This window comes from Dendrobates tinctorius, unplaced genomic scaffold (genome assembly GCF_039654945.1).
Source record: "Dendrobates tinctorius isolate UK_male_01 unplaced genomic scaffold, ASM3965494v1 ptg000070l, whole genome shotgun sequence".
In the NCBI taxonomy this organism is placed as follows: Eukaryota; Metazoa; Chordata; class Amphibia; order Anura; family Dendrobatidae; genus Dendrobates; species Dendrobates tinctorius.
Window position 1 is genome coordinate 94071511 of NW_027361738.1, and position 14798 is coordinate 94086308.

The 14798-nt window shown below is 39.8% G+C and overlaps 1 protein-coding gene across 2 annotated transcripts in view; it reads right to left on the reverse strand.

The window, feature by feature from the left end:
- Nucleotides 1-14798, reverse strand: part of AGMO (alkylglycerol monooxygenase) — a 259763-nt gene that overhangs the window by 109312 nt on the left and 135653 nt on the right. For both annotated transcript variants that reach the window (XM_073582133.1, XM_073582134.1), the window contains 2 exons: nucleotides 14169-14251; nucleotides 13084-13189 (listed from right to left, as the gene is read on the reverse strand). In XM_073582133.1, the coding sequence (XP_073438234.1) occupies nucleotides 13084-13189; nucleotides 14169-14251 (189 nt within the window). The remainder of the gene's footprint in view (nucleotides 1-13083; nucleotides 13190-14168; nucleotides 14252-14798) is intronic.

Below are 14798 nucleotides of genomic sequence, written 5' to 3' on the forward strand. Positions count from 1 at the left end.
CTGTTGGGTTTCGTGCTAGGCGTATTCTAGCAGGAAACCCAACAGTGTCATCGTGGTCTACAGTGACTGCTTTGAGTATTGTATTGCTACATTGTGCCGCAGTGACTGTTGTCCTTGACGGCACTGTTGGGTTTCGTGCTAGGCGTATTCTAGCAGGAAACCCAACAGTGTCATCGTGGTCTACAGTGACTGCTTTGAGTATTGTATTGCTACATTGTGCCGCAGTGACTGTTGTCCTTGACGGCACTGTTGGGTTTCGTGCTAGGCGTATTCTAGCAGGAAACCCAACAGTGTCATCGTGGTCTACAGTGACTGCTTTGAGTATTGTATTGCTACATTGTGCCGCAGTGACTGTTGTCCTTGACGGCACTGTTGGGTTTCGTGCTAGGCGTATTCTAGCAGGAAACCCAACAGTGTCATCGTGGTCTACAGTGACTGCTTTGAGTATTGTATTGCTACATTGTGCCGCAGTGACTGTTGTCCTTGACGGCACTGTTGGGTTTCGTGCTAGGCGTATTCTAGCAGGAAACCCAACAGTGTCATCGTGGTCTACAGTGACTGCTTTGAGTATTGTATTGCTACATTGTGCCGCAGTGACTGTTGTCCTTGACGGCACTGTTGGGTTTCGTGCTAGGTGTATTCTAGCAGGAAACCCAACAGTGTCATCGGGGTGTACAGTGACTGCTTTGAGTATTGTATTGCTACATTGTGCCGCAGTGACTGTTGTCCTTGACGGCACTGTTGGGTTTCGTGCTAGGTGTATTCTAGCAGGAAACCCAACAGTGTCATCGGGGTGTACAGTGACTGCTTTGAGTATTGTATTGCTAAATTGTGAAGCAGTGACTGTTGTACTTGACGGCACTGTTTTTTTTTATCAACAGTGGACAAAGTCCGAACACGTTGGCGTTCGATCAAGGACCGCTTCAACAGTGATGTTCGTGCTGAGGGCCAGGTTCGCAGTGGATCTGCGTCAAGGACCAGAACTAGATACCGTCACTATCACGCGTTGCAGTTCCTAAGACCGGTCCTTGCCACAAGATCGTAAGTATTATACATTTTGGGTTTTTATTTTTATTAATCTGTGTTTTTCTAATCCACAGCTGATGCTTCTTGTAAAGGCATGGTAGTAATGATTTTCCTTTCTTCCACAGCACCTGGAGCAGCACCCTGCAACCTGGCCCTGGAGCGGTCCTTCGTCGGACGTCCTCTGACCCGTCCCAGCCATCCGACAGCCAGGAAGCACCTTGCAGGTCCCACACACACACAGCTGGTGACCAGGAAGCTGGGCCATCAGGTGTTCCCCTGTCCCAGGTCTCTGCCACTGGTTATGCGGGCACTACCCGCCAGCGGCAGAGGGCCTTGGACAGGAATGTCTTGCCCGAGTTTATGCATTTGAGCGAGACATTTAATTCCAGCCTCAAGTCACTGTCCGACAGAGTTGAAAGCGGTTTTGCACTGATGGAACGTGGTTTTAACCACTTTGAACACCGCTTCAATTCTGTAGAACAGCGCCTTGACCGTCTGGAGGCCGACCTCAACAGACCAGCACACCATTTTTTTAGTAAGATTGAAAAGGGCATGGCGGAACACCTTAGTCCTGATCAACAGCTGAATGTGCTGCAGGCCTGCAACAATGCTTTCTTGCAGGCTATGCAGCATAATCGGTACGGTCAGCAGTCAGTGGTGTCCTTTCCACCTGTGCCACCATTGACTCGCTTCACCTCACTACCGACTTGTGCTGCATACCACTGCACGGACACCTCTCTTCAAAGGCTGGACACCCACCGTTACACCACCACAAGTCTGAGTGCAGCTGGTCACTTCACCGACACCACCATGGCAAGCGCTGCTCCTGTCTGGAGCACCACCGCCAATCCCATGCATGCGTGGAGCTCAGCCACCACTAGGCAAACATGGAACAGCCCTGCCGCTACAACAACATGTAGTAGCCCTGCCACCACCACTCTGCAAACCTGGGCCATCACTGCCGCCACCAGTCCTCCTGCAAGGACGAGCACTGACCAAGAAGAGCAGCATCAGCCACCTCAGCAGCAGCAGCCAACTCAGCAGACGCCACCTCAGCAGCAGCAGCCACCTCAGCAGCAGCCGCCACCTCAGCAGCAGCAGCAACCACCTCAGCAGCAGCCGCCACCTCAGCAGCAGCAGCAACCACCTCAGCAGCAGCAACCACCTCAGCAGCAGCTGCCACCTCAGCAGCAGCCGCCACCTCAGCAGCAGCCGCCACCTCAGCAGCAGCCGCAACCTCTGCAGCAGCAGCCGCCACCTCAGCAGCAGCAGCCATACCAGCAGACGGGGGACCTACATTCCATATTTGCCCCTACTTCAAGGCGAAATCAATCAAGGCGGGCATTGGGCCAAAGTCGGTCCAGGCACACAAGCCTACGGCGACATGCCATTACAACTAATGTAACTGAACAGATTTCCTCTCCTACAAGTGTTCCAAGTTTAATTCCCTTAACTGGACTACCTTCCCCCACAAGTTTTGTTGCCCCTTCCCCTCAAACACCGTCTTCAACTGCAAGTGTTGCATATTCCCTGCACACCCCCAAATTGAAACCATCTGCCCCCAAACGCCGTAAAAAATAATTTTTAAATTTTTTTTTTGTGATAAAAAATAAATTTACATTTGTGGTTCACCATTAATAAGTTTCATTAATGTTGTTTGCGCCGCTCACACACACTGATGGGTAAATACATGTTAAAAACCAACCCAAGGGCTAGTATAGTCATATGTGAAATAACATGGACTAGTATAGTCATTCAAAGGCCTAGCGTAATAACTCTAGTTTTACCAAATAGAATCTGGTTTCATGAAAAACAAATTGTTGAAACTTGTCTAAAAAATAAAGTTTCTTTCTAGTTTCACCACTTTGTTTTTGGTGAAACAAGATGCTAGTTGTTTAAAATGCTAGTTGTTAAAAATCGAGTTATTACAGTAGGCCTTGGTATGACTATACTAGGCCGTGGTATTTCACATATACTACTAGCCCCAAGGCCTAGTATACTCATATTTGAAATACCACGGCCTAGTATAGTCATTCCAAGGCCTAGTGTAATAACTCTAGTTTTACAAAATAGAATCTGGTTTCATGAAAAACAAACTGTTGAAACTTGTCTAAAAAATAAGTTTCTTTCTAGTTTCACCAGTTTGTTTTTGGTGAAACAAGATGCTAGTTGTTAAAAATCGAGTTATTACAGTAGGCCTTGGTATGACTATACTAGGCCGTGGTATTTCACATATTACTATACTACTAGCCCCAAGGCCTAGTATACTCATATTTGAAATACCACGGCCTAGTATAGTCATTCAAAGGCCTAGTGTAATAACTTTTAATGGAGCAGATTACATTCATCCACTCAATGCTGACTTGTATTCCCCATGGACTTTCATTGGGGTTGGGTTTTGAGTGTTGTGTTTTGAGAAAATCACATACTTTGTTTTAAACTATTTGCACAATTTTATCTTGAAAAAAAATGGTTTCCTGATTCATGGCCTGCAGCTTTGCTCATTCCAATATATTTCACGCAGACTAGCAATGCTGCATTTTAACTCGTATGTGTATTTACCTGCCCAGGTGTGTGAACATAATAAAATTCAGTTATACATGGGAAGTTTTTTAATTAATCGGAGTTTAAAAAATATAGTGCACTCAGTAATGGTATCAAATAAGGTTTTTTATTACCATAAACAAACAAAAACATTACACCATTTCATCTTGCCAGTGCACCCGTCCTACATCAGAAATAAAGTAGGCCGCAAATTTGTCCCTCATTTGGCCAACTTCAACGGATGACCTGAGAGTGTGCTGAGTGAATTCAGGCAATGGGTTAGGAGCATCATCGTCCAGTTCAAAGGTCGGGTGCTCTTTAGCCATCACAAAGTTATGTAGAACCACACAGGCCTTCACCACCTCATCGACTGTTTCAAGTTTAAGATTAATGGCCGTGCCCAGAATTCGCCATCTGGAAACAAGAATCCCAAAAGCACACTCGACAGTTCTTCTGGCCCTGGTCAGCCTGTAATTAAATATTTTTTTGGTGTGGTCCAAGTCCCGGCTGGAGTAGGGTTTCAGTAAGTTTCCGCACATTTGAAAAGCCTCATCGCCAACCATTACAAAGGGCAGTGGCGGAGCTTCGGTGTGAGGAAGAGGCCGTGGCATAGGGAAATTAAATTGGTTGCCATACAACCTCCGGCCCATGTCTGAGTTTTTAAAAGCCTGCGAGTCATTACCACGGCCAAATGCTCCAATGTCCACTGCTACAAACATACATCCGGCATCCGCAATCGCCATGAGTACTATTGAAAAGTACTTTTTGTAATTATAGTACTCAGATCCCGTTCTTTGGGGTTTGATGATCCGTATGTGTTTCCCATCAACAGCTCCCAAACAGTTGGGAAAATTGCATACTGTCCAGAATTTGTCAGCAATTTCCATCCACTTTTCAGCGGTGGGCAGGGGCATAAATTCTGGGCAAAGAACATTCCAGAGAGCCCGGCAGGTGTCAGCAACAATTCCAGACAAGGTAGAGATTCCAATACGGTACTGGAAGTGTAGTGAGGATAGGGTTTCTCCAGTCGCCAGGAATCTGTGAACAGACAAAGAAGTAAAATTAATATTTATGTATATTATTTTTAAAAACTATAAAAAAAATATTAGTACATTCACGAAAACTAATTACCCAAGGTTTTGAATACTAAATTTACAAAAAAAAACATCAGACCACACCCCTTTGTTTTTAAAACATACCGTAATGTCACCAGTAGCCGTTCCTCAGGAGGAATCGCACGACGGAGCTGTGTGTCCTGTCTCCGGATGGATTGTTGGACACGAGCAAGCAAATCCATGAAACTTTCGTGGGACATCCGGATATAATCTGTAAATTTCTCCGGGTTTGACTGGAGCTCGCTGTAGAGGGTATGGTATGCCCCACGGCTCTCCCGGAGTTCAACAATCGGATGTATCCACATACGCCGCCGTCTTCGCTGCCTCTCTCTCTTCCTTTGTTCATGGCAAGCAACTGCATACGCCTGAGCCATCGCGATGTCCAAATCCAAGTTGAAGTGAAAACTCTTCCAGCGCAGATCCATGGTCACGAGAAGAATCAAGCAAATGTGAAGAATACTGTAGACAGGGTGTATATATATTAACATACCACACCCACAATGAAGTCCCATTGGTCTTGTGTGTTGTTGAATGGTTGTTTTTTCTTTTTTGTGGGGTTTTTCCAAAATCTGTAAAAAAACGCAAACGCACAAAAAACGCATACAAACGCGCAAAAACGCTGCGTTTTTTTCCTGCATGCGCATTAAAATGCTGGAAAAAAACGCAGCGTTTGTATGCATTTGTATGCGTTTTTTTAATGCGTTTTTTTGCGGGAAAAACGCGCTGCAAAAAAAAGCAAGTGTGAAACTAGCCTAAGTCCCCTGAAGAGTTACTTGGATGAAACGCGTTGGGACGCTCCTTTAAGGGAAAGTGTAGGGCTTGTGCAATATAGGGCTAGTTGTGGACTGCCCTTGTAAGGGCAGGAGCCTGGGGATCAGATAATGGTCAGCTTGTGAGGGATTTGACAGGGTATTGTCCTCCCATCGCTACTTTCCTGTATTCATACAGAGTATCCCTGGGGACTCCTGACCGTCTGCAAAAATTGGTGAGATTGTTCCTGTTTTTTATTCTCATCTCTTGGTTATATAAATATATAAGTGCAATTGGATATGGCATTTTGCTGCTATTTTTTATGCTGTAGCCAATATATATAGATTGCTGTTTGGACATACTAGCCGCATTCTATATTCCTATTTGATGTTTTTGGGTGTTTTCAATTATCCCATGGGGATCACCCATATTATGGGCATTCAATTTTAATCACAATTTGGTGACACTGTAGTTTTGGTATCTTTTAAGTTATGCATTAAAAGTTATATTTTATCTCACTTGCTGCTCTATATAAAATGTGGCGCCCAAAACTGGACACAGTGTTCCAGATGAGGTCACCTTCAGAAGGTGTCTTTTCTCCAAGGCCGCCTCTAGACACAGCCGCAACGATGACGCCGTACCAGCGCAACTAATCAAAAGAGGAGCCGGGGATTCTGGTAGGTAAGAGGCAGCTCTCAGTGCCCCTGCCAGAAGTCGGAGATTACTGACTATGTCTGTCTACCGTATCTATTTTATCTTTATATCTATCATCTATCTACCTATCTATCTACAGTGGCTTGCCAAAGTATTCACCCCTTTGCAATTTTTTGTGTTTTGCTATCATACAAATTTCACAGTTTTTTTTTTTTTTACGGCTAGCATCAGATCATGTAATGAACATGCCTACAACTGTGAACATTTAGTTTTCGCTTTATTGTGAAGCAAACAACAGATAGGACAAATTGACTGAAAACTTCAGTGTGCATAACTATTCACACCCTGCAGTCAGTACTTTGTAGAGCCTCTGCAATTCCAGCTGCCCGTCTCTTTGGCTAAGTCTCTATGAGCTTTCCACATCTTGTCTCTGGAATTTTTGCCCATTCCTCAAGGCAAAACTGCTCCAGCTCCATCATGTTAGATGTTTTCTCTGGTGGACAGCATTCTTCATGTCTGACCACAGATTCTCCTTTGGATTAAAGTCCTGGCTGTGACTCGGCCACTCCAAAACATTTATATCTATCCCCTTAAACCATTCGAGTGTTGCTTTAGCAGTATGCTTTGGGTCATTGTCTTGTTGGAAGGTGAACCTCCGTCACAGTCTCAAATCACCGACAGACTGAAACAGGTTTTGCTCAAGAATATTCCTGTATTTCGCACTATCCATCTGTCCCTCGACTCAGACCCTTTTCCCTGTCCCTGCTGCCGAAGAAAAATCCCCACAGATTGATGCTGCCACCACGTCTCACTGTGGGGATGATGTTCTTGGTGTTTGGTGTGACGAGCTGTGATAATTTGATATCAGACATAGCATTTACCTTCATGGCCAAAAAGTTCAATTTTTGTCTAATCACCACAGTAACTTCCTCCATATACAGTACTTGGGGGAGTCTCCCATTTGTTTTTTGGCAAAATTCAAAATGAGCCTTACAATTTTTGTGTGCAAGTAAAGGCTTTTCACAGCCCACTCTTCCATAAAGGCCACTTCTATGGAGTGATCAGGCAGCATAGTGGCTCAGTGGTTAGCACTGCAGTCTTGCAGCGCTGGAGTCTTGGGTTCAAATTCCACCAAGGACAACATCTGCAAGAAGTTTGTATGTTCTCCCCGTTTTTGCGCGAGTTTTTGCCAGGTTCTCCAGTTTCCTCCCAGACTCCAAAGACATACTGATGGGGAATTTAGATTGTTAGATCCATTGGGGACAATTATGATTATGTCTATAAAGTGCTGTGGAATAAGATAGCGCCATATAAGCAAAAGCATAATAAATAAATAATAATTGTGGTCGTATTGACAGATACTCTAGTCTCTGCTTGGAAACTCTACAGTTCCTTCAGGGTTACGTTTGGTCTCTGTATAGCCTCTCTGATTATTGCCCTCCTTGCCCGGGCAGAGAGTTTTGGAGGATGACCTCTCTTCGCAGCTTTATTGTGGTACCATGTTCTTTCCATTTGATGATAATGGATTTGATGGTGCTCTGGGGTTTATCAGAGATTGGAATATTTTTTATAACCGAATCCTGACTTGTACTTCTCAACAACTTTGTCACTAACTTGTTTGGAGATCTCCTTGGTCTTCATGGTGCTGTTTGGAGATCTATTTAGTGTTCATGGTGTTGTTTGGAGATCTCCTTGGTCTTAATGGTGTTGTTTGGAGTTCTCCTTGGTCTTCATGGTGCTGTTTTGAGATCTCCTTGGTCTTCACGGTGTTGTTTGGAGATCTCCTTGGTCTTCATGGTGCTGTTTCGAGATCTCCTTGGTCTTCATGGTGTTGTTTGGAGATCTCCTTGGTTTTCATGGTGTTGTTTGGAGATCTCCTTGGTCTTCATGGTGCTGTTTGAAGATCTTATTGGTCTTCATGGTGTTGTTGGAAATCTTCTTGGTCTTCATGGTGCTGTTTGGAGATTTCCTTGGTATTCATGGTGTTGTTTGGAGATCTCCTTGGTCTTCAAGGTGCTGTTTCGAGATCTCCTTGGTCTTCATGGTGTTGTTTGAAGATCTTATTGGTCTTCATGGTGTTGTTTGGAGATTTCCTTGGTATTCATGGTGTTGTTTGGAGATCTCCTTGGTCTTCATGGTGTTGTTTGGAGATCTCCTTGGTCTTCATGGTGTTGTTTGGCGATCTCCTGGGTCTTCATGGTGTTGTTTGGAGATCTCTTTGGTCTTCATGGTGTTGTTTGGATATCTCCTTGGTCTTCATGGTATTGTTTGGTTCATGTGCCTCTTGTTAATGGTGTAGCAGCCTCTGTGGCTTTCGGAAAAGGTAAAGTGTATATACTGACAGACATGTGACACATAGTTTGCAAACACGGGGATGTCCTGTCACTAAGCATGTGACTTGTGTAAAGAATTGCTTGCACCAGAATTTTTTAGGGGATTCATTGCAAAAGGGGTGAATACATATGCACACGCCAAATTTTAACTATTTAATCACATACATTTAATTTATGCCTATATTTTCTTCTGCCCCAGCTGTATAATGTATTGAGTAATTGCCTTTAACTCCACCTTGCAGCAAATTTACATCACAATATCAATTTCATTATGCTTCATTTCTTTTTTTAAAGTATCCTGTGCTATTTCTTTAAAAAAAAAAATTGTCTGAAAATAATTCCTTAAAACAGACGCACACGCCCCATGCAACTCAGAATTTATTCCACATACGTCTCAAAACAATTGGTTTCCCCTTTATAGCTTGCTCTGCATTCATATGACACTTCATAAACTTCTTCAAACTCCATCTTGAAAACCACTATCCCTATACCTGGTAAGCGCTGGAACACCTAAGAAATCGATGGTGGAGATCAGACTGGTTTATGAAGTGCAAGATTTCTGGAGCGGATCTGTGCAGTGGAAACCAAGAGCAGAGGCTCAGCGAGCATAAACATGCCATAAATAGGGGGATAGAAATGGGTCAAAGCGAGCCAAACACCGCAGAAAAAACACAGCACTAATGCGCCTTGTTAGGGATCTCGGGAAGGAAAAAAAGCTATTGTGACGATGAAATCACCAGCAACAAACTGATGAAAAATATAAATCTGTGTAAAATTACTGTGAATAAGCACAAAGTAAACACAAAAAGCCAAAAATCATTAGAACTTGTTATTTACATTTCTTAAGAGGATGATTTTTTTTTTAATCATGTCAAAACGAGAACATCTGACATTATGTGGCCAATCTTATTATTTTTCTCTCATTATTTCTGTCTATCCATCTATATATCCATCTCTTTCTTTTTCTTTCTAATTCTATTTGTTTCTTTGTTTCTTTCTATATATTTATCTCTTTCTATCTCTCAGATTTCTAATATCTATCTATTATCTATCTATTATCTATCTATCATCTATCTATTATCTATCTATTATCTATCTATCATCTATCTATCATCTATTATCTCTCTATCTATTATCTATTATCTATCTATTATTTATCTATTTATTATCTATTATCTATCTATGATCTATCTATCATCTATTATCTCTCTATCTATTATCTATTATCTATCTATTATTTATCTATTTATTATCTATTATCTATCTATGATCTATCTATTATCTATCTATTATCTATCTATCATCTATCTATCATCTATTATCTCTCTATCTATTATCTATTATCTATCTATTATTTATCTATTTATTATCTATTATCTATCTATGATCTATCTATTATCTATCTATCATCTATTATCTCTCTATCTATTATCTATTATCTATCTATCATTTATCTATTTATTATCTATTATCTATCTATGATCTATCTATTATCTATCTATCATCTATTATCTCTCTATCTATTATCTATTATCTATCTATTATTTATCTATTTATTATCTATTATCTATCTATGATCTATCTATTATCTATCTATCATCTATTATCTCTCTATCTATTATCTATTATCTATCTATTATTTATCTATTTATTATCTATTATCTATCTATGATCTATCTATTATCTATCTATCATCTATTATCTCTCTATCTATTATCTATTATCTATCTATCATTTATCTATTTATTATCTGTTATCTATCTATTACACAGGTCAACAAAAAAAAAATTTTTTTCTGGTGTCCAAAATATTTTAATGAATTTGGGGTATTTTTGGGGTGCTGATTCTGAATATGCTATCAGTTTTGCCAGATTGGCTCAAGTTTTTGAGATTTTTGGTATCTTATTTATAGCACTTGTTGGTAAATGCGACGCATCATCTCATTAATTTCTTTGGATTAGTACTTGAACTGAGCAGTTCTCAATATAGTTTTGTGTTAATTAGTGTTCTAAAAGTTTGTTCATAGCTTGATTTTTGCACTAACTTTATGTTGTTGTCTGTTTTCCAGTGAAAAGCATGAACTCATCAAGAAGAAGTTGTCTTAACGATCCAGACTCATTCTGTTACATTTGTGGTGAATATACACTGCCAAAACATAGAAGAAACATAACAGACTTCGTTAAAAAAGTGTATTTTGCCTATTTTGGGGTTATGCTTGGGGACCAAGACAAGTTTTGGGCACCACACATAGTGTGCAAAGCATGTATCGAATTATTACGAAAATGGAGCAAAGGACAAAGAACAAGCTTCAAATTTGGTGTTCCAATGGTGTGGAGAGAGCAAAAAAATCATCATGATGACTGTTATTTCTGTGCAGTGCAAGTACAAGGATTCAATAAGCATAAGAAACGAAAATGGGAGTATCCTAACATGGAATCTGCAAGAAGGCCTGTCCCTCATTGTGAAGATGTGCCTGTACCTGTGTTTACCATGTTACCTGACCTTCCCCCACCTGATGATGATGAAATGCAGGGTATGGAGCTAAGCATTAGTTCTGGAAGTGAACTAGAATATGAAGGAAGTTTCAGAACACCTACGCAATTTACCCAAGGAGAGCTCAACGATCTAATAAGAGACCTCAACCTCTCAAAAAGTGCATCCGAACTTTTAGCTTCAAGGCTAAGTGAAAAAAATTGTCTGACGCCTGGAACTAAAATTACATCTTACAGGACCAGAGAAGAAGCACTTCTTCCATTTTTCTGTGAAGATGACCTACTTGTATATTGTAAGGATATTCCTGGCCTGATGCTGCAAATGGGTTTACAAGTATATCGTCCTGTAGACTGGAGGCTTTTCATAGATAGTTCTAAAAGGAGTTTGAAATGTGTTTTGTTGAACAATGGCAATCAGTGTGCATCTCTTCCAGTAGCTCACTCAACTAAACTTGCAGAACAATACCAAAATGTCAAAATGGTCTTGGAGAAACTGTGCTACCATGAACATTCGTGGCTGATATGTGTTGATTTAAAAATGGTCAACTTTTTACTTGGACAGCAAAGTGGATACACAAAGTATCCTTGCTTCATCTGCATGTGGGATAGTAGAGCAAAACATCAGCACTGGGAGAAACTGAATTGGCCTCCAAGGGACACCTTGACAGTAGGAGCATCAAACATAGTGAACGAACCTTTGGTGGACAGGGAAAAAATCATTCTACCACCACTTCACATAAAGTTAGGATTAATGAAGCAGTTCGTCAAGGCATTAGACAAAGATGGTAATTGCTTCATGTACATCTGCAGATCTTTCCCTGGTCTTAGCAGCGAAAAACTGAAGGCAGGAATCTTTGATGGTCCTCAAATTCGGAAACTCATTAAAGATTCAAATTTTCCTAAGGAAATGAATGACATTGAAGCTGCTGCATGGTGTAGTTTTGTGTTGGTAGTGAAGAACTTCTTGGGAAATCAAAAGGCAGACAATTATGAAGAACTGGTACAAAACATGCTATTGAGATTTAGAAATCTGGGTGTACACATGAGCATTAAATTGCATTATCTTCACAGTCACTTGGACAGATTTCCAGAAAACCTTGGAGATTTTAGCGAAGAACAAGGGGAGAGATTTCATCAGGATATTATGGTGATGGAGGAAAGGTACCAAGGCAGATGGGACAGACATATGATGGCTGATTACTGCTGGAATCTACAGCGTGACTGCCCCAATAGCTCACATAGAAGAAAATCATATAAAAAGCGCTTTTCCAGCGATTAAATGTCTCCTATCTTTCATGTCTTGTTCATTTTTGAAGATTACTTTCTAAAACTAGTTAAAATAAACTAAAATCAACATTTACTTTGTTAAATTTATTGTATTCATGACAATATCAATAAAATTAATGCGCGTGTAGCAAATTACGTCTTTTTTTTTACACATTTTACGAAAAATCTCAAAAACTTGAGCCAATCTGGCAAAACTGATGACATATTCAGAATCAGCACCCCAAAGTTACCCTAAATTCAATGAAATATCTTTGGCACCAAAAATGCTGTTGACCAGTGTTATCTTTCTATCTATTATCTATATATCTATCTATCATCTATTTATCTGTTATCTATTGTCTATCTATCATCTATCATCTTTATATCTATCTATCTATCTATTATCTATCTATTATCTATTATCTATCTATCTATCTATCTAACATCTTTATATCTATCTATCATCTATCTATTATCTATCTATCTATTTATTATCTATTATCTCTCTATCTATTATCTATTATCTATCTATTATTTATCTATTTATTATCTATTATCTATCTATCTATTACCTATCTATCTATTATCTATCTATTATCTATCTACTATCTATCTATTATCTATTATCTTTCTATCTATTATCTATTATCTATCTATTTATTATCTATTATCTATCTATCTACATATCTCTCTATCTATTATCTATCTATCTATCTATCTATCATCATCTATCTATTATCTATCTATCTATTACCTATCTATTTATTATCTATTATCTATCTATCTATTATCTATATATCTATTGTCTATCTATCTATTATTTATCTATCTATTATCTATCATTTATCTATCTATATATCTCTCTATCTGTCTCTTGCATTCAGTAAGTGTCGGTTTTCTTACCTCACATATTGTTGTGAAATTGGGAATATCTGTCGTTAAGTATCCATGTCTTTGAAGCATCAGGAACAAGAAACATCGGACGGTTTCCAAAACAGCTGCTTTGGGTCTAAAACAAACATATATAAAATAAATAAATTGCATTCTTCTAGAATCACATATTATATATTTTTTAACGGTAAATTCCAGTTTCAGCGTCGTATCATGAGACTGAGGTTACACAGCTGCTCTCGTTGTTACCATACCTGCTCTTGTGATGGGCACACAGTGGGGTACAATGGAGGAAGCTAGGGGGGACACTTTGGGTGCACTCTGGATGAGCCCCTCGGACTGAAGACTCCAATGTGAGGTACACAGTGTTACGGGAGGGGGGTCTTTCTACAATATATGGCTCTATATGTCACACACCGGGAGGTAACGCTCAGTGCTCATATCTGGGGAGTTTCCTGGAATTTAGGTCAAAAGTTACCAAAATCCGAAATTAGAGAAATGATATGAGTTAATTCAAAAATGGCCACCGATATGGCTGCACTTCCCGTAGCCGATTTTTCAAAAATGGCAGCCTCAACAAAACAAAAACGAGGCAATATCTCCGGACATAAGAGAAATATGGTTCCAAAACCTTGAATGCTGCTAGAATCTGTGATTTACATAAACATGGACAGATTCATAAAATGGCGAGTGAATCCCTTTAAGAATCAGGGGTTACGGTAATTGCCCCTTACAAATATCGGCGGTGGCCACAATTATAATTCTTCCCTTTAAAAAAATAAATAAATAAAAACAATGTACTAAACACATTGCCACGCCGGTCCTGTTCATTATCTTAGCTGGTATTTGGGTTAGTGAAATGGGCTGAGCTGTAATTCCAGACATGACCTGTGGAATAGAATGGCGCTATTTCAAGGAGAGAAGCAAATAGTCCTATACTTCCCCTTTAAGCTTTTTTTCAAGTAGATGATTGAATGATTCTGAATGTGTAACTTGAGGTTATTACATACTAATATTTATTTTTCATAACACGGGAATTCCCCTTTAAGAACAATTTATAAAATAAAAAGTACTGTATTAATAAATGAAGTGCTCACTTCTTCTCCAGGAGGTATCCAAAAGATGTTAAGGTCAAGAGAATGTAAAGAATCCTCACAAGAAGTATTGTTTGTGTTAACACCTGCAAGTAAAAAAATAAAAAATTATAACAACCTAAAAAAGGGACCTGTCACCAGGTCAGACGTGTCCAGTTTCTGATACTATTTTACTCCCACTTTTCCCATGAGTATTATGTTTTTGTTTTTAATCCACCATACAGTTCCAGAGATAGGGGAATTTTTATGGTCTTTCCTAGGGGGTGGTGCTTGCAGGGTAATACTATAGGGCAACCTAAAGACACGCCCCTGAGGATCCTGGAAGTAATACTCCATCCTGGTAAAAGACCATAAATATTAGCACAAAATATAAAAACTCATATTTCTAAAGGATTAAAAAAATAGAATATACTAATGGGAACGGCCTTAGTATATAAGACAAAAACAACTGGACAGTATTGACCTGGAGACAGATTGAACAGATTACTTGTTTTTCAATGCATAGATACTTCTAGAATTTTGCCACACAAGGTGGAGAAGGAATTGTGGCTTTTTTATGTTTAGGGCATTTTTTTACATAGTTTTTATATCAATATGTTTCCCTTATTTACTTTTATCAGATGTAAAATGCTC